General features: G+C 38.1%; 1 protein-coding gene across 3 annotated transcripts in view; it reads right to left on the reverse strand.

The window, feature by feature from the left end:
• The window catches only part of LOC108002084 (A disintegrin and metalloproteinase with thrombospondin motifs 9), a 116,437-nt gene that overhangs the window by 78,072 nt on the left and 13,210 nt on the right, over positions 1 to 25,155 (reverse strand). For all 3 annotated transcript variants that reach the window (XM_062079146.1, XM_062079147.1, XM_062079148.1), the window contains one exon: positions 650 to 778. In XM_062079146.1, the coding sequence (XP_061935130.1) occupies positions 650 to 778 (129 nt within the window). The remainder of the gene's footprint in view (positions 1 to 649; positions 779 to 25,155) is intronic.

The raw sequence follows: 25,155 nt of genomic DNA on the forward strand, positions 1-25,155 counted from the left end.
GCGGGAGGTTAGCATTTCAAACGGTCAGCGTCCCGAGATTTGAGTTGGTTGCCGCTCGTGAAAGCCTTGAAAATAGCCGACACTCCTCTCGAAAATTTCCTCCTCGAATTCGATTATGGATCATTAATCCCTTCTTTTGGGATTAGATATAATAGTCGCGGGGATATCTGAATAATTTGTACTGATCGATATTTGCATTGATTATCGCCAATTTGCATTAATTAAATTAACTGCGTTCAATGCGTTTGCAATTCCGCTCGCTTTTTTGCAGAGTCGAATATTTTATTATAATTACGTCGTTTACGATCTTGATTCGGTTTCATGTTCTGGTTGTTACGTTAGATTTGAAATAATTTGCGATATGTATATAACCTAATTCGTTGATTTACATTTTTACGTGACACAGCTTCTCAAAGCTTCGAACGATTAATTTTAATTTATCTCTCGCATCGTGTCTTTTTCGCCTCGCATAGATGAATATGGCTGATAATCGTTAAATAATCGATGTTACGATGAAAATATGAGAGATATAATTATTACAGTTAATCCTTCACTTTAGATAACGATCGTTGAGATGTTAAGTGGAGACGGCTCAACACGATCGATCATCGAATATAACGAGACGATAATCGATGATTACGGAACTTACGTGGATCCTCGTATTGATTCTCGGCAAGTTTCATCAATTGGACGTACTCCAAGTCAGGTTTCTGAGAAAACGATTTCGTCTTCTTAGAATCACTCTTCCTCCTCGATGATCTCTCCGAGTGTGAAATCACTGCAAGAAAAATAATACCTCGATCAGTAATTCAACGCACGACCCATTCGGATCGGATACATTTCTTATCTAAATTTATAACGCGCTCGATCTAATTGTGACTAATTTCATTATTTCCAGAATTAACATATCATCAGTTCCGTTACTTTCAACGTTCTCCTTTAAACAAACTCTTCATACTCTGTACACATAAATACAGCAATTTTACAAAAATTTATTTTGTAAAAAGAAGCTCGCGTCCCGAAATATCGAATTAAAAATCAAAATTTCGGTACTAAACGAATTTCGCCGATCGATAAAGACGCGTTATGGGGTAAACAGCGTCGGAAGAATCGCATTAAGTATCGTGGCAAGAGCCGTCCCGTCAGTTCCCCCTTCGCCGCCGCGGCTTTAATTTCGATCTCGAGCTCATCGTGTTCGAGATAAGCCGATATATCGAATCGTTGAACACGACGAACGATAGATCCGCCTGTTGTCTTATCAGGATTCGGAGATATATCGCGGTTACAAATTTAAACGAGAATTTCGCGCGATAACCTTCTACACTTTTGCTGTGAAATTGAAATTAATCGCCCGATCGAGCGTTCTTTTTCTCTCTTTCTCTTTTTTCTTTCTTTCTTTTTTTCACGCAGAGCGCGCGTTCGAGCGATAAATGAGGCGTAGAAAAAGAAGCGCGTTGTGCGTGAGGCAATCCGCGCAATTGCGCAATCGAGTTGGAGGAGAAAAATTCGAAATATCCTCCCAGATATCTCGCCACGTAACCTTGACCATTAACACGCTAAGGCGACACTTCCGGTTGACGAGTATCTCGAATTTGTTTTTTCTTTTTTTTTTAACAGAGTTATTAATCAAAGTCTAAGCAAGTTCGTTCGAGCAAAATTTTAGGATGGTTTTATTGCCATTCCATCTTCGCTATTTTTATTTTCTTTTTTTTTTTGGAAATTATATCGAGATCGATCGAATTATTGATATTTAATTTTATTTCGTCGATATACTGGAAAAATACGTAGGAACGTAATATTATATTTACGTATAAATAAACATTCGAGGTGTAAAAGCGATCCACTTGGGCCCACTGTCCCTCGTAACGCAACACGATGCTGAATCATTAAAACCCTGATCACGCTATCTTTCGCGAAGCAAATTCAGAAAAAACGCTATCGCGCGTTTTGGAATCGAAACAGAGTGTTAATTCTGTCGAATAATCTTCCAACTGCTCGAAATCACCGGATGCTAGAAAATGATTTATATATTTTTTTTTTTAATTTTCTATACAACCCTTCCTTCGATCGAAGTTTCGATTAATCGTTGTTCCTTAACAATAATTAAATAAAACGATCCGGTTAATTCAAATATAAATTGTCATTATATATTATTCATCGCCACGTCGCACTCGTGAATTTTTGTATTCCCGATTAAACGACTCATCTAAATGCGTCAACAATATCAAATGCGATCGCAGTATCCAAACAATATATTCGTCCCATTTTAAAATATGCAGCGACGAAAATGCGGCAGGGAAAAAGCCGGAATCGACACGTTCGTTTCGATTATCGCTTTGTTTCGTTAAATAATACGATAATAAATGAAATACAAGATGCGAGAAACTTTGGATCATCACGAGAAGATTAGACAATTGATTCTGAATTTCAAACGATAAATTCCAAAAATCCATCGACCTCTGACGATTATATCTTGCAAAACTTTACATATATATAATATCAACGAAACCAATATGAAATTCTGACAAAAGAAAATTGGTATTAAAACTTAACTTCACTTAATTCAATTCACTCGACGATTCGCTCAACCCGTTCCACGGAACGAGGCCCATCAAATTCTACGACCAATCTTCGTTAAACACGAAGAAACAAACGGAGACAAACGATCGTGAAAAGGATAGCCTCCATCCTATCGATCGGTTCCGGTTCGATCGACGAGCAATCGGGTTGCGCAACTTTATTCGAGCCGATTGATTTCCACTTAAGCTGGGCGAAATTTGACGTCGATCGCACGTCACCTCGATCGGACGACTGGTTAGTTGGAAAAGAATGGCACGGAAATCGCGCGTGGAACGTGATCTTTCCCGGAATTTATATGTGGATACGTTTTAAATTCTCTTTAGATCGATGCGATAAACGAGCGCAACACAATGGAACTGGATGATTAACGATCGCAGATGGAAGATTTTCCACGTAATTCGATTATGGGAAGGGATTTTTTTTTTTTTCCTTCTTTGTGTCGGAAGATCGATCGAATCGGTTTCCTTGGATATCGATGAATATCGATCGATGGAATGGAATGATCGTCGGGCGCTTTTCATATGGAAATAGGAGTGTTTTTGGAATTTTAGTTAATTAATTACAGGTGTGGTAAGAGGATTGGAATAATCGAGATTGTTTCCTCGATGTTTGAATCATCAATAATTGAGTTCCGCGTGTTGATTTGGAATTTTTATTTAACGAGATATTGGATCGAGATGGAAGAATAGAATTCTTGGATTTATTCTTTTTTCCCTCTTCCCGAAGTTGATCGAATGATTCGTCGAAAAATTGAATTATTAAATTTAGATTCCTCCGGCAGATGATTCGTGATAATTTAAAAACCATACTCGAGTGACAATTAAATTCGCAACGAGCTCGAGCTCGTTTAATGTTTATGAAATAACTGAGAATTACTTGATACACAGAATATTATAATACTTTTCTAATTACAAGTATCCTCTGTAGATTTTAGTTATTGATCGCGAGAAATTTCGTAAATAGAAAATCATTAACTATAAAGTTAATTGTAAATAGAAAATCATCGAAGGATTGTATACCCGAGCGAAGTGGAAGTACAGTAATATCGACCTAGCTTTCTAATATCGAGTACTTCTATGTTTGACCTAAGCAAATTTAACGAGCCGAGTGGCTCGAAGATTCCAAATATATATTAATAAAAAAAAAAAAAAGAAAAAAAAGAGAAAAAACTGCTACACGCAACAAAATTAATCATAATCTCTCGCGTATTATTATTTATCACGTATTAACTGATTGATTTAAAGTCAAAAAAAAAAAAAAACAAAAGTTGCAGATTTCACAAGTGAAACTTAGTCAACGATTATTATTTTTTATTGGCTCTTCAAATTTAATTTTATAACTCGACATGAAAATTTAATAATCTTAATTCTCTAATCCATCTTCAAGATAATCCTTTCGAACGTTTCTGATACGCAATCCAATCTAAACATGAATACATCGCAATATCGAAAGAGATATGTATCCAATCGTGTAATTAATTAACGCGATCCGAGACGAGAGAGTTAAATAAAAAGTAAAAATCAGCCGATAACTTGGCCGACATTCCCGTATATACTATTTCCTGGGGACAATAAAATATAGCCTACGTAAGTTGGTACTTACTCGCGAGTAATGTATGTTCCTAGATAGGGAGAAATGGAAATGGACAATTATATACTATGCCATTAATAACTTTCGTTCTTTTCTCCCGTTCCATTGGATTTTTATTAGATTATAATTCCTTTTACCAAATCGTAACTATTTTTATTTAAAACCCAATTTTTAATTCAATCCTTCTTCCACTATCACTATTGTTACCATCATCGCTATATCACTCTCTCGTCAATTTTTATCAATTTCTACTTTACCCATTTTCTATTCCACAAACATCTATTCAAGCAACAAAACTCTATCCCGAAAAATCTTCTCCGGAATCTTAATCCCATCTTGTGAATTCCTTCTCCCCCCTTCGTTAAAATTTCATCCCTGCAACGATAACGATCGATGATGTTCGCTACCGCGGCTCGTTAACCCAGGATCGTCCAGCCCGGAGTTAACCAGAGTTGAAAACAATGAGAGGAGAAATTTTGACGTCCCACTCGCTCGGAGTATATCGCACGGAACAAAGGGACTTTACGTCATGTACACGGAGATTAAACGCGCTTACTAAATGTCGACGCGTGGGCGGCGCGGCGCATTGTACAATTGCATAAAACGATACACGCTCCAACTCGGAAAAAGGAATTCGGCACGCTTAGGACAACGTCCACGCCGACCTGGCGCGCGAAGAATACGCTCAACCCGGGTGCGAGGCGTTTCCGGTTGATTGTTCCTAACCTCCTCGCTTTTCATTGCCTATTAATGGATCGAGGTTAATTTTTTTGCAAAATTTTTTTGCACTTCTTCAAGCAATTGAAAAAAGGGGAATTTGCGCGTGTTTCGATCATCGAAATACGTAAGAAAAGATCTTTATTCCAGTTTTCTTTCCTGGAAACGAATCCTTGAAATTGTTTATTCTTCGAAGCTTCAATTATTTTCTTTTTTTTCTTTATATTGATTCGTTTTTTCAATCGTAGATAGTTATTATAGGAGAAAAAGAAGTTTGTAAATATTTATAATTATCGATTGTTGAATAACTTCTTTTTCTTCTTTTTTTTTTTGTTATAAACGCGAAGGATAAACATACATCGATTCGTCGATTTTATCTCAACGATTTAATTTATTTAAAGAATATTATTATTATAGGATAATGGTGACAAAGTTTCCTCCGAAGTTTTTCCGGAAGCAAGTCTCCCCATGAAGAGAAACTTATCGCGTGAAAGGATAAGGCAAGGGCCCGTGTTCCCGAGACACACAGCCGCGAGAAATATGCGGTCAACCAAGAAATCGAACACCTTTCTTTACAGATACTCGACCTTTCTTCACACGACCTTGACAACCATCCACGGAACCGTGTCTCATTTAAACGAGACGATAAAAATCGGACATTTTCCTTTTTTTTTATCTCGAACGGATCCTCGATCTCGCGGGACGCAGAGGTTTATCGAATGTCGAGGCAAAAAAGAAATGCGTTTCTGGTGAAAAATTTTCAATTCTTCACGATCTTTTCTCGAAACGAAAATCGGTGTTGAAGGAAAAAAGAAAGGAAACTAACTTTCGTACAATTTCTTCTTCGATCATCGCAGGTAACGATTACCTGTTTCCACCGGTTGAATTAAAATTTTCTCCTTGTACCGAGCTTACGAAAACTGGTAAGATCGAATGCCGATATGAAAAGTACATCTTGCAGAGGAAAGAAAGTAGGGGCAGGCAGAGAGATCCGCTTCCACTTCCACTTCCAATAAAAGCATTAAAATTCTCTAAATACCGGTAGCAAAAGCACCTTGTCGCCGGGCAAATAGACAAGATAAAATTCAAGCGAAACGAGATATCGTGCAGTGTACTCTTAGTTGGAAGGCAGCGAAGTCGAAACGGAACACACGATGGGAAAACGATTCAAAGAGGATTCGGTGGCGACAACGCAGAGCCGCAGAAAAACGCTTACCGCGTGATAATCCGATATCCCGACACAAGATACAGGATATGGGGTGAGCGATAGACGATATATTGTACCCTACGAGACCATGGACACGCGTTGCCGATCACGTGAATATAGGGAAGGTCAAGGCAGTTCTCATCGTTGCCGCATTGATAGATGTCGCGTCGCAGAAAAGAAAGAAAGAAAGAAGGAAGGAAGGAAGGAAGGAAGGACAAGTTCTCGGAACTTATGCAATTGGAAAGGATTACTTTGCCTACGTGATCTCCCCTTTGCTGATACAGTGGAATTCAATTAAATTCGAGTCCACGTGCGACCTGGACGACCTTAACCCACGTGCACACGCGATGTAACTTTCCGAGATAACACGATTAACCGGGGAAGAATGTTCGATTACAACAACTTGTTCGTGTAATTTGGGATCTCTAGATTCGAGGAACAAAAGACAAGATTTAAAAAACGTGCAAACTCTTTTTAGAGAAAAGTAGAGATATTACGTCTCCTCCTCTCTCGCAATTGCGCAGTCACCTATCGAAGCCGCGAAAGAAACGACCGATCGATAGATCACGGAGATCTGCATTCGCAGACGCGCAACGGATCGGGCAACAATTAGTCGGCTGGTTGCGTTTACGCAACACGTTGCCGCGAGAGACGGTTGCTAATGAGGCGAGCGACAAAGGCGTTCGAAAGAGGAGGAAGAATGCCAAGTTGGAAAGGGTCGTTTTGCGAACTGTGTCGTCTCGATGCGGCGCGATGCGGCGCCAATATACGTACACCGAGTGTCGTTGAACTGGACGACATTGTTCCACGCTGCAAGAAGGCCTGAACCCTGAATCCAACCTCTCCTCCCTCGCCAACTCTTGCATAAACATTTTGTCTCGAGAGGGAGGCGAGACTCGAAAGCTCTCCCTCCTTCTCTCGTCGTCCTCGACTCGAAACGGATGTTATTCGGGGAATAAAAGTCAGGGACCGATGCTTACGGTCGGACAAAGAAGGCTTACCCTGGGTGATCGAAAACACGTCGCGGATTTTGAAAAATATTTTTACGATCGATTCGTCTCTTTCAACGGATCTTTCGGAGTAATTAATTTTTAAACGTTTTCGAAACGTTATTTATTACAATTAATATATTGACAATTGCAATAAGAATGGAGAATCTGCCTCCTTTTGTCACCAAGATAGCCTCAATTAAGTAATCGTTGAAACAAAGTAGCGTTACATAACTCACCAGGTACAAGGAGGAGGATAATAAAAGGTATTGTATGAAAATGTATTGCATTATATGAAAATTTTCGCATAGAATTACCTGTTCTGAAATTATCCTTGCAATTTCCAAATTTCATTTCGTTAAAAAAATCTACTCATATTGCGCAGTTTCAATTGTACGAATTATAAAATATCGAATTGTAAAATATGTACGCAGGGAATAAAGCAAGAACCAACCTTATTCGCTCGATTCGTTACACCGATCGCGCGTTATATCACCGAAAAGGGACGACGGACCGACCTGGCCGGTTTTCTACGCCAAGCTTCCGGCACGCCGATGTCACCTCGGTTTTATCCCAGGTCGGGATAATACGAGCGGACAAGCCGGCCAAATTACGGCCACGGGACAAAATAGAAACGGGCGGACCATCGTTTTGCTCGTTTTCAAATTTCACGCGTCGCGAATTTTCCAGTTTCGCATTTGATCGAGGAGGAATCCTCGGATTCGCGGCTCCCAACCCACTTGCGACTGAAATACGTTTCGACGAACGAAACGGTATAAAAGAGAAATCTGGCACTGGGCGGAATCTCTTTTGTTATCCCTGGATACTTTGGATTCTCCGCAACGATAGAGACTGCTCCATTTTTCTTCGTCTCGATTCGTGCTGAGCGAATATTCGGAGGGTTTGTTTTTTTTGGAAAGAATGAGGGAATAAATGTTGAGGATTGATTGATCATTTCGCGACAAGAAATCTGTTTTTAAAATTATCAGCAACAATGGTTCGACCTCGACTGAACGATTCGAGTGAAATATAATAACACAATCGGGAGAACGCATTAGCGTAAATTTCAAGAGCGTCGAACGATATCTCGATATTTCGATAGACAGTCGTCTCGCGGCCGCTCGCAGACTATTTTCGCCTTAGCCGACTTAGAAATAAATTACAACCGAACGACGAATATATCCCGCTCCGATCCGCGACTTGACAAAAATGTTTACGGACCAGAAGTTAAACGTCTGCCAGCAATATCTCGACCGCTTCGACATCTTTCGGCCAAATTTCTCAAGGTCGGATAAAAATTCTTTCCAGTTGTCGGATAGCTCGTGATTGTTGGGGTAGGATAGGCGCAATTTTTATAATAAAATGCGGTATTACTTCTGGGATTTTCTTTCGTAAATTAAAATAAAAATTCGTGAAATATTATCGAACAATCTCTTCTAATTCGCAGCGGATTTATGATCGTTGCGAGTAAATAAATAAATAAGAATTATTAATAAAATTATACAGTTTCTTCTTTATCTCAGACTGTATTTTAATTTTATTCGCTCGACAATTTCGGGGAACGATTATGAAAGAAGAAAGATTTAACTGAAACCGTGTATAAGTTGTAATTATATAAATTCATGGAAAGAAAATCTATTATCTAGTAACAGAATGTGTTCTACGAACTATAAAGAACGGTTCCTATCATAGTCTTGTACTACTGCAGATTTATCTCAGCGCCACTATTCTTCCTCCACAAAAATCACGTTGTAACTCGACCAACAATTAACGAGATCATCTCAACTTTTAAATATCCTATTAATTCCTAATTAATCCCTCTCGCGTTTCAACAAAGAATCCCAATTCCCAAATTTCCCAAGTTAGATCTTTCAAAATTCTCCTCCCAAAATAACCTAATAAATTTACCTACCTATCATTTTCCTTCTGAAAAATTTCCTTCTATCGTATCTCGATTCTCCCTCTTCGTATTCACAGATTTCCATTTCGAGGATTCGCACGTGTCCACGGATCTCGTTTTCTTTCTTTTTTTTTTTACGATCGCCCCTCCATCGCGCTTCGAAAACCCTATCCAGAATCTCTCCAGCTGGGTAGCTTCCACTGGTTTATTGGTTATGCGGGCCCGGTAGAGAGGCGTGTTTTTTCAAGCGTATTAGAATATATATTTGGAGGAATGTTTATGGACTCGAAGAGCTCGAACGTGAGATTTATCGTTGATTAAAAGGAATCGTTTGTTCGTTTAGTTTGGGTAGGGTTGCTTTTTTAAAAATCGAGCACCGAAGAAAGCGTGCGTGGATTTGTTTATGCGTGGAAGGAAAAAGCGAGCCTTGGTTCGATTTAAACAAGTGTATTATTTCTTTTTCTTTTTCAACAATTTACCAACTACGATCTCGTATCGTATCATTGGGAAAAGTTCCCGAGTCGTTGCCTACGCTTAATCAATACTCGATTAATTCTCTTTAAAACTTTATGGCGAAAGTTTTATGGCTTCAACGCTGTGAAATTGTGAAATTTCTAATAAAGAATGTAGAGATGAGATTCTATATTTGCACTTTGCGAACTCTGAATGATCCTGGTACTGTAAAATTATAATTCCAAGACTCCATCTAAAGGTACAAAGGAGAATCCTAGATCTGTCTGAGACTATAAAAATTCCAAATTCAAACTCTTTAAGAGCTCCTCTATATTTTGCATCTTTTTCAAAGAAAAATCCACGAACAGATCTGAACAAACGAATCTCGATCCATCTCCTTAACCAACTTCGAATCGTTGTTTCTCCTTAATCGGCTTTAATAGTTTCATGCCTCGAATACGATCGTATTCACCCGCGACAATTAAAGAAAAACGCATCTCTCTTTTCTCTCTCTCTCTCTCTCTCCCATCGTAATCTAATCGAGCCAAGGCCAGCAAACTCTTTGCGGCAAAAATTCGCAAAAGGTTGCGCCGCAACCGGCTATTTATTCGATCTTTCAACCGAAACGAATCGATCGACCGCCTGGTGACCGATCGATTGTCGTTTAATCAGCGTTATAATTTACGAGTCCGCGGGGCCCTGATTTATTATCGGCCATACAGCTTCGTGTCCTCGCGTTTAATAATCGAGAATCGAGTTTTCGTATCGCGTAATTGCGACTAATACGGCCGAATACGTCTAATTAGCGCTCGAACGCCATAGATCAGTATAATAATAACTCGCTTTGGTATTTACGTTCGAGATATTGCGCGTTGCCTCGTTTCATTTTGATTTAGATCGGATTTAATGGGTATTTACCATCAATTCTTTTTAGCGATTCGATCGAGAGGGAAAAGATTTGACCGGTATTTATGAATTGTTTTTCTTCTTTTCTTTTCTTTTAGTAAATTTGTGCGCTGCTATGGGCGAACATTCGATCGAATTTTTTATTTAGATCTGACAGGAATTTTTACGGATCAGAATGCAGAAAAAAGGAAAGGATTGAACCGGATCTAATCAAGATTTTGTACATTTATGATTTTTAATCGAGAAAGATTTTATTAACGCCAAAGAAAGTTAAGTTTGTAGAGAAATGTGTTAGCGGATAAACGAAAGTATTTTTTTTTTTGTGGAATAAGAATTTTCTTGTTACTTTTTTCACAATCGTGAAAAAGAGAGAAAAAAAAAGATTTAAAATGAACGGGTTTAAGTCCTGATTATTTCCTGTATCTATTCACCTCGTATTTTGCCTTCATTTATTTCCTTCCATTTTATCTTGGACGTATGAAAAACAACTAGTTTACGAATAATTTTGTTAAATATAAGATAACGTTATATGTGATACATATATGCAACGAAAAATTTGGAACAATATTATATTTTTAGCGTTGCTTGGGACGAGATAAATTCTTCGTGCGAATGTTGCCTGAAACAATTTCGATTAATTTCTTTTCAATAATCGAGGAAAACGAGGATATTTTTTCACGCGCATATAAATGTGTAAATAGGTGGGCATCGTGCAAAGATTCGAATTGAAAAATGGGGAAAGGGTGTGATTATTATTTATACGTGATTTGAATTGGATGTGCAAATATTTGAATAACACAAATTCAAACAAACGTTTGAAATTACGTGGAACAACAATTTTGCGAGAGAGAACGAGCGTTAAGTAATTGAAAAACAAAGGATTAAACGAAGAATTGCGTAAGAATTTATTTAACAATCTTGCGAGATAGCAGAAGAGAGCAGAAGAAGTAACCAACAGACTGCAATCGTTGTTTGTAGATTTATTTTTATCGACGTGGAAAGGGAAAAGGAGAGTAGGTATCGCTCGTTTCTGATATTTTGTAATTTATTTGTACTTTTTATACCGCGCTTTCTCCTCTTCTATCGCGATAAAATCAGATTAAATTTGATAAAAGAGCCTTCTTGTCTCGAAGAATTGAAAGAAAAATAAGGTTAATAAAATTCTTATATAATTTTATATAAATTACTTTCCTCGTCGAATGATGGAAATTTTCTCCTTACAATTTGTATTTATTATTTGTATTTGTAAGATTCGAAGAAACTAAATCTTCGTAAATAATGTACGTTCCTCGAATATTACGATATTAATAATTATGAAAATGATAAAATTATTTAATTCTCTAATTCAATTTCACAATTCAATCTTACAGAAATGAAATTTATCATTAAGGGTTGGTTATATAAAAACTTTTTCATCTAATAATGATCTCTCTCTCTCTCTCTCTTTTTCTTTTTCTCTATTAATATCGCCTTTCTTCGTGGAGAAGAAAGCTTCGCAGTCACTGGCCTGAAATTAGCGATTCATTTGTTGGGTTAATCACGCTTGATAAGACAGGTCAGATATTCTCTCGTTGTTTAATTAACATTGCCGTTTAAGAAACAAAATAAATTCTTAATAAACATTCGATTTAAATCGATGTTGCATCGAGAGAGAGAGAGAGAGAGAGACTGTAAATACTTAAATATGTGTATACACCTTTTTCTCCTTTCTCCCCTTTCCTTTCTCTTTCGAAAATTGAATACGTATAAAAGATGAATGAACGAATGAATGAAATTTCATTTCGTTTCTGTCCTTTCAATCCTTTCCTTCTTTTCCCCCTCCCCCGTGATGAAATTCTATCTCGAACGAAGGGGGAGAAAAAAATTGAAAAATAAAATTATTATTATCACCATTACCATCCTCCACGAAATTGTATTCGTAATTACCATTTTTATTATCGCTAACTAAAAATAAATATTTTCATCTCATCGTGCATTGTGCGTACAAACGCTTCCACGCTTCTTCTCTCAATCAATCCTACTATTACAAAAGCCGTGTGAATAGGCGAAGCTTTCACATCGGGGAGCAAAGTTCGATCACCGATCGCCCCAGGGTATCTAACACCTTACGCGCTCTTACGTAAAGGTAAAATCGAGTTAATGTAATTCATTCGAGCCAGCCCAGGTTATAAATTATAATGTGCGCGCTGTTGCGTTATCTAAGGATGATTATGCAATTGCTAATTATCTCGTACGCGACATTGATCGGTCCGCTGAAAAAAAAAATGGTTCGAGGGGAAATGCGAAACGACGGTAATAAAAGAAGAATAGAAATACTTTTGGGCAAATATTTGGCTGCCTCGTCGACGATTATCCCGTGTTTACGAAGAAATTAGCAAGTGGAACAAGGGAGAAGGTTGGAAAGCGGGTGAAAGAGATGGAGATTGGTTCTAGAGAGAATTATTTCGCGAGGAATAATTTATATCTGCGGGACAGGGATCGTTGAAAAGAATTATTGTATTCGCGCCTTCGACGGTTAATTGTTCGATTGTTTGTCAATACGAAACATTAATGATTGATTGGCGAATAATCGGGCGATACCGCGTCAACTCCAATAAAATTGAACGAAATTATCTTTTATTTCGACAAGTTTAGTATATCGTACGTATCGTAACGTCGAAACGAATCGCTCAAATTGATTGTCCTTGCTGAAAGTTCATCAGAAGCTCGTAAAACTTTATCATTCCTCCTCGAAAGATGAATCAGTTTTATATCGTACGATTATTTATTTCATTGCACAAGTTATTTTTCGTCAATACATCCGATTCATTCGTTTCTAATATTTCAATAATTTTTTAATCTTTTAATTATTATTTCGCGAATAATTCTTTCCTTCTTCTTATTATTATTATTATTATTACGCGTTTAAAGTAATCGATCGCTGTTGGAGAAAGAGTAACGATAATTAACACGGTTGATCGAATCTTGAAACTTGTTTATCTTGGAGGGAAATAAAAGTCAAAATTTATAGAAAACTTCATTCCAATTAAATCCTCCTGTATTATAAATATATATAATTCCCCGTATCATCGAATATTCATGAAACTTTGTGGATTTTATCGATCACACATTTCCCATCCTAAATGTATCTTTTATATATAGGCAATAAAATAAGATTATATAAACGGGACGTAGTTTCGAAAAAACATTCCAAACATTTAATTTGATTCCGTATATTATAAGGAATTAAAATAAAAATTTGCATTTCTCTTCTATACGAGAATAATTATTCTCCACGTTCGGGAGATAATCGATCGATTAAGAAATCGGTTCAGAAATACGCACGATTCCCTGGCTACATTCCTTCCCTTCGAAATCGGATTCGACCGGTTCCAGGTGGCGGTGATTCACCAAGAGCAAAGAGATTTCTATTCGGAACGCGACTTGAAAGGTAGAAACGCGGGTTAATCCGAAGAGGCATGGGATCGTGCATGTGTAATTTCACCGTGGCCGCACGTGCGTACGTGTCATTCCCTCCAGCCGCGTTTCGAACGCATAAAGAGATCCTATTAATAGGTCGCATGCTCGATTGACAGAGCTCCCGTGTAATTTATATCCCGGCCTCTGACAGTTATTAGGAACCAACCGGCCCGGCGCAATAAGGAAACCGATCGAACCGATACCATTTTCCGCGCTATCGAACAAACCTTCGCATACCTCCCTTGTCGCATTCCAAAATTTTTTCCCCCTCGAAAATATCCCATTTTCCCCCCTTCTCTTTTGGATCTTTAGAGAGAGACAGGACTCCCTTCCCTATCGTATTTCCTTTTCGAGAAATGAGATAATGGAATAATTAAAGCTTGGAGGTTTCGTTAAATTCGATATTTTCTCAAAAAAAAAAAAAAAAGAAAGAAAAATCAATCGGCAATTGTTTTGCAGAGGCCTCTTTGTTCTCGGGGTTTATAAATAAATTTGTGGAGAGAAGGTATCGTCAGAAGTGACGTAACAATTTAGGAAACAAGTAGAAGATCTATATTTTCATGCTGACCTAACCAAATGTTCCTGCGAATGCTCTCAAAAGTAGCATTCACTCTCGTGCTTTCACGTTCCGTTTACGCGTTTCCTTTTCGCGTTTACAGCCAGGTTTCGAGTTTCGTACGTGACGAAAATCTCGCAACTTTGTCCAACTTCGTTCCTCACCTTGTTTCCGGTAAAATCGCGTCGCAAAGGGGCAAAACTGAGGGAATAAGTTTGCGCAACTGCAAGTGGTCAAAGAAATCGGGATACGGTTTCGTTTCTATAAATAAATTTTATCCTAAGAAAACGTTTTACTTTGGAATATCGTATTTCGAAAACCGCGATACGATTATCGATTAAATTATCGATTACGTCTCGTTACGTTTCCGTTTCATTCAATTCCAACGACACGGAAATAAAACAAAAGGATTGAACGAAATCGACGAGCAAATAAGTATCCCAATTTCGAATATTTCTGCGAGTCGTGAAAGCATCGATGTATAGCGCAATTACGGTCGCGATTAAAAGTTGGAGAAAACGAAAAGTGAAGATTAAAAACGACGAGACGGCAAGCATGACGAGCGCATACAAAAGGAAAAAGGAATTGTTCGTACGGAGATAGGGATAATACGGTCCTGGAATAAGAGGTCCGATCGGATTTGATCGATAACGATTGATAAATGATTCGCACCGATGCGTGTATCCCTTTTGACAAGCGATACGTGTAATATATCATTGCGCATGAATCGCGTGCGTACAGGCAGACCGCGTGTGGTCTAATCCTCGATTGGAATTCGAGCGGATTGAAATTTGATTTAGTTCGTCTGCCTTTTCAATCGCGTACCCTCGTTTTCGTTCATTGTCGATCGATCGAAAACATGGAAAAGATTCGATTTAACTTTCTTTTCTGATTTCTAATTTACAAGACGAGCTTCCAAGCGAGATTCCATGCTTAATTCTTTCAATTTTCACTCCTCTTCGATTTATAGGAATTTTAATAAGAAGTAAGTAAAACCATTTCGATCAAATAGTATCGATAGAATGTTATTAAGCAGGATGTGATCGAAGAAGTAAATAAATAGTAAGAAGAAATCTTCTCGCCCCTTTTTACCGATCCACCCATAGACGGCCGAAAGAAAGGACATCGTGACATCGATCCAAGATCCACTTGGAATAATCCAGCAAGAAGACTCCCGGTTCCTCCCTGCAGCCTCTTACATTACTTGAAACAAGCATGGCACGTAGATCAGCATGCACGCGATCAAAGGTTGCGCTGCTCGAACAGCCGACTCGTGTCGTCGACGATATTAACGACCGTATGAATACGATTCAACCCGTACATGCGAGCAGCTCACGCAAACGAGCATTCCAAACCAACCATCCACACCATAAAGACACGCGTATGAGGCACCATAATCCTCGACTCATAACCGGACGCATCGTCATAACCGAGAGGCTGGAAAAATCTCTGGAGAAACAAAAATGGAGGGGGTCCTCCGCCTTGACCCTTCGATTTTTTAATTTCTTTCTTTCTCTCTTCTTTTTTCCTTTTTCTTAATTTTCCTTTCTCCCTTCCTTCTTTCTTTTCCCACTTCTTTCAAAATTGACGTCACTCCTTTGAAACGCGCCAGCCAACTAAGCCAAGCAAGTAAGAAGAGATCGCGACCGAGAGATAGCAGGCGAAAATAGCGGGTTGATTTCTTTCTTCATCAAATTTCAGGATTTTTCGTAAGAGTACTATCTTTAATTTCGATTCACAAACGTCGGATGAACCGTGAGGAAGGGATCTCGATTTTTCCATCTCTTTCCTCACGATCCAGAGAATATTAATTCAGATTGATTCCATGACACGTGACATAAGATATTCCCCTAGATCGATGCGGTAAGAATTAAATTTCAAAATTCCTCGACATTTCTCTCGGCCGACATTCATATCTAACGCAGAATTATCAACGCGTCGACCGTGGTTTCTTTCGCAATTCTTGGTCTCGTTACGCGATACCTTTTAAGGTGGAAAGTTCTCGCCGCGCGCTCCTTTAAGAGAGGAACACTCTTTTCCATTCTCCTAGCTTCACGGATGCGGAGGAGCTTGTACGATGGTATCTATCCATTTTTCTTTCTTTCTTTCTTACTCTTTTTTGAACAGCGTTGCACAGACGTTAAAGAAATTACTGCTGTAGATATTGTTCGAATTTAATTGAGCGAGAAGTGGAGTTTGCGAGGGAACTGCTATTAGAGGGAATGTCTTTTTCCCTTCATCTTGGAATTAATTAACGCAGTTATCGAAGAGTCGGTTTGTTCAAGAGATAGTGGATGCATCTTCCCTTCCCACGCGAGAATTGTGTTAATATTTAATCGAAACTTCAAGAAGAAACGCAGGAGAAAAGAAGGATTGCTCCTTTTTCTTCGTCGTTCGGGAAACGGTCAAGTTTTCCTGCAGAAAGTGGACGAGAAAAAAAGAGGACGAAAGAGAATTTCGAAGAGACAACTCGGAATGATTATGACTCATCGCGTAACAAGACATCCTTTGTACCTCTCTCGAGTTATAATTGGAACTCGCAACCCCAACAACAAGTCCAGCTTAGCCCCAATTTTCAAAACAATCAGAAGCGTTCGCGAGCGTGGCACGAACTATATTTGAAACGCAATCGTTTCGAGGCTATAATAAAAACCGTGGGGGAAAGGCACGGTGGGGTTTCGATCGGAACAATTGCTTATTAATTCCGGCGTATGGGCGGCGCGTTTCGCATGAGTCAATGTACACTACGGCAATCAAGGTCCTTAGCGACGTCTAATTGCGAGACCATAGTCTCGCCAAGAAGGAATGGAGCTAACCGATCTCCGCCCGGACTACCCAAGTAGTGGACGCGAATAATTACGTCCTCGTTGATTGCGAACTCGTGTTTACCCGGCCGAGATGTGGCAACTTCGGATCGAGATAATCGCCACTTTCCATTCGACAAATCATCGAACGCATTAGAATTTCAAAAACGAGAAACCGGCCTCGACGATCCCCCTCCAGAGCATTCGTCTCATTCGGCTGACAATAGTAATAACCTCGTCGCGAACCATTTGTATTATTCAGGAATAATTGATCATGAAAAATTTATATTTAAATTCGACAAAGCAATTAACTCTTAGAGGTTTGGAGTAGCAACAATCGAACGACTATCGAGAAGGGGAGATTGAACGCTTATTCGAGCTATCTACGCGAGTGAATAAGGGAAGAAGTACGTAAAACTTCCCCCTCCCCGATTAAATTCCTTATTTCCGCGCGAATTTACGAATTTACTGGCTAGCAGGTATATATATATAAAAGAGGAGAGTGAGCAAGGAAATTCCAAATACCACCTCCTCGATTTAAATTCCTCCATCCCGCGCCTAAATTTACTGTCGAACGCGACAGTTAGATTAGCTCTCTCTCTCTCTCTCCTCCAAGTACATTCGAAGGATCCGACTAATCGCGAGCACAACTCTCTGTCACGCCGCGCCTCTCGCGATTTCAATTTTCTCCACCACGTTGGAACGTGTTAAGTATTCCCTAAGCAGACTAACGAGTTTCTTAGGTACCGAGGGAAACTATCCGTGGCGCCGCATTAACACGCATTGAGCGATTCGCGATGGATTCACGGCCCACGCGTTTAACCGTGCGAGCAACCAAGGGATTCAGTGGAGGGGAATTGCCGAGCGGGAGACGAACACGTATGGAGAATTAAAATTTTCAACCGGGTATGTGTTTCCTCTCTCTATATAATATTATCGGGAATGGACGCTTAAAACTTGTGTGTATGTATATGTATACTTGATTTTTCACACGATCCATACTGCATCAGTGAAAATATTGAAAAATCTGAGCTCCAATTTCAATGTTACGGGGAATGAAGAAATTTCGAGAATTTTATTTCAACCGATTTCTTTTTTAAATCCAAATCCGATCGATCGTTTATTGTTGCTCCACCCCGTCGTTCCTCTATTTTTAACAAAGTTTAAGCAACTTAACTTAATAAATCAGCCGCAAAACGCGTACGTTCTTTGCTGTATCAATTTCTTCTCCAAATTCCAAAAATACTTTACTTCACTTACGTAACCTTAACACCAGAAAGAGAATCGTAAATCTCGATGGACAACTATTCCAAACCATAAATTCATCTAATCCGGTGCTAATCGCCTCGGAGCCGATCGATCGTACCGCGAATTTCACTGGGAGAGGGGGGATTGTAATTTTATCTTCTCGTTCGAAAGGATTGTTTCGAGAAGCGGTTTACGGAGCTACGTCGATGAACAACGCGTTGTTTGTAAAAAATGCTGTATCTCAAGCAGATCAGCCGGTTTGGTTGGAGGTCGTCGCCGTGCAGTCTACCCGTGTAAATACCATCGTTCGGATATCTGGGACGATTTGCATTTACTTTACTTTCCTTTTTTTTTCTTCTCTTTTTTTCTTCCCGCCTTTCCTCCACACGCGGAAACGAGTATTCGAGGACAGGTGATCGTTCGATCTACCGTGGTGGAGGAGGATGATTATTCGACGAGATAAGAAGTAATAGCGTAGAAACGTGTGAAATTTTGCGATAATTTTCTTCTTTCTCGAGTATTTTCTTTTTCTGGAAATTAAGAAATTGGAGGGAGGATGGATATTTATTCGGATAAGAAGAAGAATTATTAGTTTTAATACGGGTGAAACATTATACTCGAGATTAATTCACTATTTGTTATTATTTTCAATCGATAATTACCGATAATTGATGCTGCCGATTTGATAGATATCGTTGGAAACGGAAATGAAATTTATTAATTTCTCACGAAGTTTATCTCATTTTTCATCGTAATTTAAACAAATTCGATCCTTTTAAATTCCTAAAAATTTGTATAAAATTTCATCGTTATTTTTATTATTCTAGAATTTTAATTAATTGTTAAAAGAAAAAAAAAGATATATAGAAAAGAGTTAATTAAAACCAAAAAAAAAAAAAACAATAAAAAAGAAATGAACATCTACTTCTTTAAATTCGAATATTTAAAACAAGCGAATTGAATATTCACCGAGGGAAATTAAAATTCAATCAAAGTTCAATGAGACGAGACATTTTTTCTGCAGGAATCGAACGCGTGCAGAATCGGTCGAACGAGTTTCCTCCACGGGAAAGCGAACACGCGATGGAAAAAAAGAAGAAGAAGAAGAAGGAAAGAAAAGGTGTCGAACGAGGTGATGCGTTTTGTTAAACACGCGATATCCGTATGCTTGCCTACGCAGAAATACGAAACGTCGCGCACGCACTTCTCCTTTCGTCAACGACATCGTCCACTGAGGGGGGACATCGTTCTCTGTACAATATTGTCTTACTTTTTCCATTGAACCTTTTTCGAGGCGTGACATAGAAAGATTCTTTTATTCAATTTCGTCGAACTCGTCGTGATGAATTGTTTTCGATAATAAAATAAAAATAAACGAGCTCATGTTACAAGAATCAAGTACGCGCGAGTTTGGAATTTTTCTCATCACTGGCTTTTCTAGCTAATGAAATTCTGTATTGCGTTTTAAAATATTTTTTTTTTCCTTTCTAAAGAACAGCATTGGATGCAAATGAGAAAATTAATTTGCTAATCAAATCATGATTACACTCGATTTACTCGAGGGAACAACGCGAAAACAAAGATTTCGCTGTTATGCAGCGAGGAAACCTATTTAAACGTTTCGTAATCGAGAGTTCCATTTAAATTATTTTCCAATGGTTCACCTCGTTTCCATATTAATCGGAAAATCGATTTCGAAATAGCTCGAATCTGTGGGGGAAAAAATCGCTAGAAATTTATTATTATCTAATATACACACCAACGTATCTCAGAACCGTCAAAATTTCCAAAGATAAAAATACGAAGGAATTACGTCATGGCGGAAATATCACTAGGGGAGAAAGAAACTAGAAATGTTAATCGAGGTGAATATTAATGCAATATATTCCAATATATTATTTCTAGGGAGAATCATTTTATAGATTCTGGGAATCTTGATTTTCAACATTCGTACCCGCTTCTCCCGAAAACTTATCAATTTATCGTAAAAGATCGGATTGCTCTTTTCCCACTAGGCGAGGTCCATCCGACACGCTGAGTATGCACGCGTGTGCTACGTGTGCTGTGTGTAGCGAGAAACGCTCGTACAACGTTACACGTTCTTCGTGCATACACGCGCCGATGTGCGGCACATTATGCGCGAAAGCTCTCGCACGTAGAGGGCAAAGATAATTCTGGAGCGGTGAAAAGCACCGACTCTTGTCAGCACTTACGTGAATAATTATCTGGAGACGGTGGACGGTTCGTTTAACGATAAGAATTTTCGGTTGGGAATGTTGGATAATTCTGAACGTTCCCTAATCTTTCCTTTGGGAGATACGCTTCTATTTTCTGGATAAATAATAACCTGCGAGGCCTCCTCTTTGTTACGTAGGAATGCACGTGAATATAATATTTTATTTTTAAACGTGGATCGAGATCTGGTTAATTAAGAGAATTAATTATGGTTAATTATTACAGAGCTTGTTACGTAACAAATTGTTTGGAGATGTGTTTTAAGATAAGTTTTAAATTTTCTTTTTAATTTCAAGGAAAAAAAAATTATGTTTAAAGTATTGTGGTTATTCCAAGTATCGTATTTTAATAAAAATCAATAATCGATTGTAACAAGTTTAAATAAAAATACGCAATTGTACGTATCTAAGTTTGCAAGTAATTGTTTATTGACTCTAACATCAAACTTGAACATCTTTGACTTGTGTGCATAGTGATTTGGTTAAAATTAGTAGTTGTTTAATCATTGATGCTACTTGTTCATCAGTTACTATAAATCTTTGGTTATTGATTGTAATGAATGATTTGAAAATATTCACCCAGTGAATAGATTGATGGCACAGCTATATAAAATGATTTAGAACTTGGAACTTGTACTAGATTCAATGATACAAGACCTAACAAGGCTATGATTATGGAATGAATCATGTACTGCATATTATAATATTATAAATTCTCAATTATAGATACGTAATATATATTTATAATAATATAATGCACTATGCAATAATCAAAGAAATTCTTTCTTTTTTCTTCTTTAATTATTCTTATTATATTCTTATATTATTTCTTCCTATTCTAAATTTTACTCTGCAAACAGTCATCTAGACTACATAATAATGAATAAATTACTATGATCAAAATACATTTTCAATTTTCTAAATGTACGCCCAATAAAATCTTTACTCGAACAAACTACCGTTCTTTGAATCTTAAATTTTAACTTTTGTTTCTTCTCCATCGTCCAAAAAAAAAAAAAAAAGAAAGAAAGAAAAAGAAAAAGAAATAAAATCATTCAATGCGCCCTCCCGCGTGTAGTATTCCTATCCCTGGCCAATTTTACATTACCCTTACGTCACATCGCGAACACGTGCTTTCTTTAAATAAATCCAGAGCGACGAATATGCAAATACAAGAGTCGACGAGTCAACGCTCGGCTTTCAGATCGTACCGGAAAGATATCACGTCAGAGAACCGCTATCTGTAGTCATTAAACTCTTATCTGACGAATTAAAAGCAAGATACATCAATAACGATCGAACGAGAAAAATGAAAAACGTATGACGAGGAAAATCTTTACGGATTCCTATCTCTGTCAGTTTCTTATTTAAGAAAGCGTGGATCACACACGATGAGAGCTTGATATCGAAAGAGATTAATTTTTACGTGTAATCATGTTTGATAGAAATTAGAGTAATGTACAAGTATGATAAAAATAATTAGACGCTTTATATCGATAAAGATCGATATTAATTTCACTTACGTTAGCATTTGTGTGATATTAAATTCGAGAATTAAATTATAGCAATTTTTTCCTCGATTATTTCTGTTGAATTAAATGGAGCACAGATTTCTCAATATCGGTACACAGTAAAGGCAAAGTTGTATTTCATCGATTGAAATATTTTTTTCAATTCAACGATCTGTTCTTTCCAACGAATATTTCTTTTTTTTTTTTTTTTTAAAAAAAGCATACTTCACAGAGTTGAAAAATAGTAACAAAGGTGTATTTCCTTCGTTTTAAAATTATCTGTGTAAATTCCTTTTTATTCTTTCTTTATTTATTCGAAGCGTGTTCGATAAACAGAAGATACCATCATCATCCAGATGAAACTGTTCGATTATCAGCGCTGTAATGATGTAGTCATCTGGCGATGGAGGTAGGAAACGACACGCTATACATCGTAAATATTCAAACATCCATGCTGTTATCTCGCCGATTTATCACTACGATCGTGAATTCGCCTATTCCATGATTTCTGTGACGTCAAGTCAGGTAAGAGCTATCTTTATCTGTCGTCTAATTTTTTCTTTCTTTGTCTTTCTTTCTTTCTTTCTTTCTTTTTATTACCTTCGAAGAAAAATCCTGATTCTTCGCGAGATATTGTACGTAATACGTGGAATTGGAAAAATTATTACATATTGCAGCAAGGAAATAAAAAATTTAATTCGATTTTATGTATTGAAATTAGAAATTATATATGCTTTCTCAACGATAAAACTGATGATTCATCGGTGTTGATGTAAAGATATCACTATATATTCAAGAATCAAAAATGTTTTTAAAAGTGTAAAAACTAATCAAATTTAATTCTAATACTTTCATAAACCATCTTTTCGTTAACTGCATAACTTGCGTGCTTTACACCAATCAAATAAATCATAAATCCCTATGTAACAAAACCACGTACCTATACTTTCACTTTCTATACGTACAACTTTTAAATATTTCACGAAAATTTAAAATTCTATAGAACCCATGCAATGAACATTTATCTAAACCTCAGAATATTTCCTAATATTTTCCAAGTATTTCTAACTAATACAGAACGATCGAAAGTATCGTAAACCAATTAATAAACCATCGTCATCGAGAACAAAAAGAAAACGCGCTTCATTGCACCGCTTTTATCGAATTAACGCGATCTTCTTACGTTATTCATCCCGAGGATGACAAAATTTCACGCGTTGGCGAAAGGAAGAAGAGGCCTATTCGTTTCGCATTAATTTCCGTTTCAATTAACCGAGATACCGATCGCGTCGGGTGTAAATTACGATTCTCCCTCCCCCTTTTATCGAAAGTCAACGATATTTCGAAGCGAGGAGGGAGGAAAATGATCGAGAAGCTTTGGAAGAGGGGGAGAGAGGAGGGAGAGACGGATGCGTGACACGGACAAATGGACGGAGGGGAGGAGAGACGAGAGGTTAGCCGCGAAATAATCCACGGTCGAGCGCAATTAACCACCTCGTTAATGATCGAGGTGGAGGATCGAGGAAGAGATGAGATAACGGAGAGATTAATAAACAGGGGGAAATTAGCTGTGCCGATCTGAAGGCCGATTCGGAGGTTTAAGGTTGAACTTTATGAATATTATATGGAATAATTAAGGGGATGAAGTCGTTTGCTGGATTTTGAAAGACTTTTAGACACGATTTTTCGTTTATTTATGAAATTGAGCGCGCGGATAAGGTAAGAAGGAAAGTGTTGACGAACGTGGGTGAAGAAATTAAGTGAGATTTTTTTTTTTTGATATTTGGCACTCGAGTAAAAGAAAGGAAAGGTACTAATTTGAGCTTGAATCGAGAAATTAGCATTTCCAAAGTTCTATGCGTTGCTTTATTTATAGAGAAATGAGTTTCAGTTTAGGGAATTAGTAGGTACTCGCTAAATGAAGGAAAGTGAGAAAGTAAGGAAAGTACTAACATCGGGCGAGAATAAGAATAAAAATAAAATCTAGATTATCGAAACAACGATTAATAAAACACTTTTTCTACCTACGAAATTATATCTCTCTCAACTCTCCAATCTCACGAAACTTGAACGCCCTTAATCGCTCATTCTCGAAAAAAAAAAAAAAAAAGAAAAGAAACGAATCTCTCGGAAATTCTTCGAGCAATTCGAGCAATTCCACGTATCAGAAAAAAAAATGCTCTTCCTACGCAGATCCTATCCTTCCTCGAATCCTCGTCATCCTCGAGCAAAAGGAAGGGAATAAAACAAGAATTCCGAAAATCTGTTTTTAATTCCAAGGGAGATCGCCCTCGGTGATTTTTCATTTCGGCCTCCGAGGAATGCTGACCACGATTCGTCGAAGTATCATCAGGTGTACGCAAGGGGCGAGCAGCGGAGAGTGCGGAGAAGTTTCGAGCAACGCGAGTAAGTACTCCAGGCGGGCAGGTTGGGTTGGCAGAAGGAAGGAATATGAGCATGCACACGGCCGAGTGATGCGAATAAAAGGTTCATGCAACGAGGAGAGGATACGGGCATACGAGTGTGGGTGTTGGTGTAGGTGTGGGTGCTTTGGAGCAGCGGCCTTACAAGGACGTCTGGACGTTCCTAGCTTTCCCTGAGAGCCGTGTTGCACACCTTGGGACTGGGACTAAACGCGTTAACGGATCTTTCACAACGCGTTTCTGCGCTGACGAATACCACGAGTTACGGGTTTGGCCACGAACCGTTGCGATCGAATAATCGATAAAACCGGCCAACCAACGTGTATCCAATTTGTCAATCGTGCCGGCGACCTCTCTTGTCACGCCACTCTCCGCTTTATGAATAGATAATACGTTATAATGATTTATCGTGGCGAGGTTGGACGAGAAAGAATTAGCGCGAAATTGAAATTTTGTGTCTCGTAAAAATTCGAACGAGAGAGAGAGAGAGAGAGGTTAAGATTGTTGGATATTGTTGGAATTTAAATGGATTTGATCGATAAATTTATTAGGATAAACAGTGTTAATACTAGGGGATA

This window comes from Apis cerana, linkage group LG9 (genome assembly GCF_029169275.1).
Source record: "Apis cerana isolate GH-2021 linkage group LG9, AcerK_1.0, whole genome shotgun sequence".
NCBI classification, from domain to species: domain Eukaryota; kingdom Metazoa; phylum Arthropoda; class Insecta; order Hymenoptera; family Apidae; genus Apis; species Apis cerana.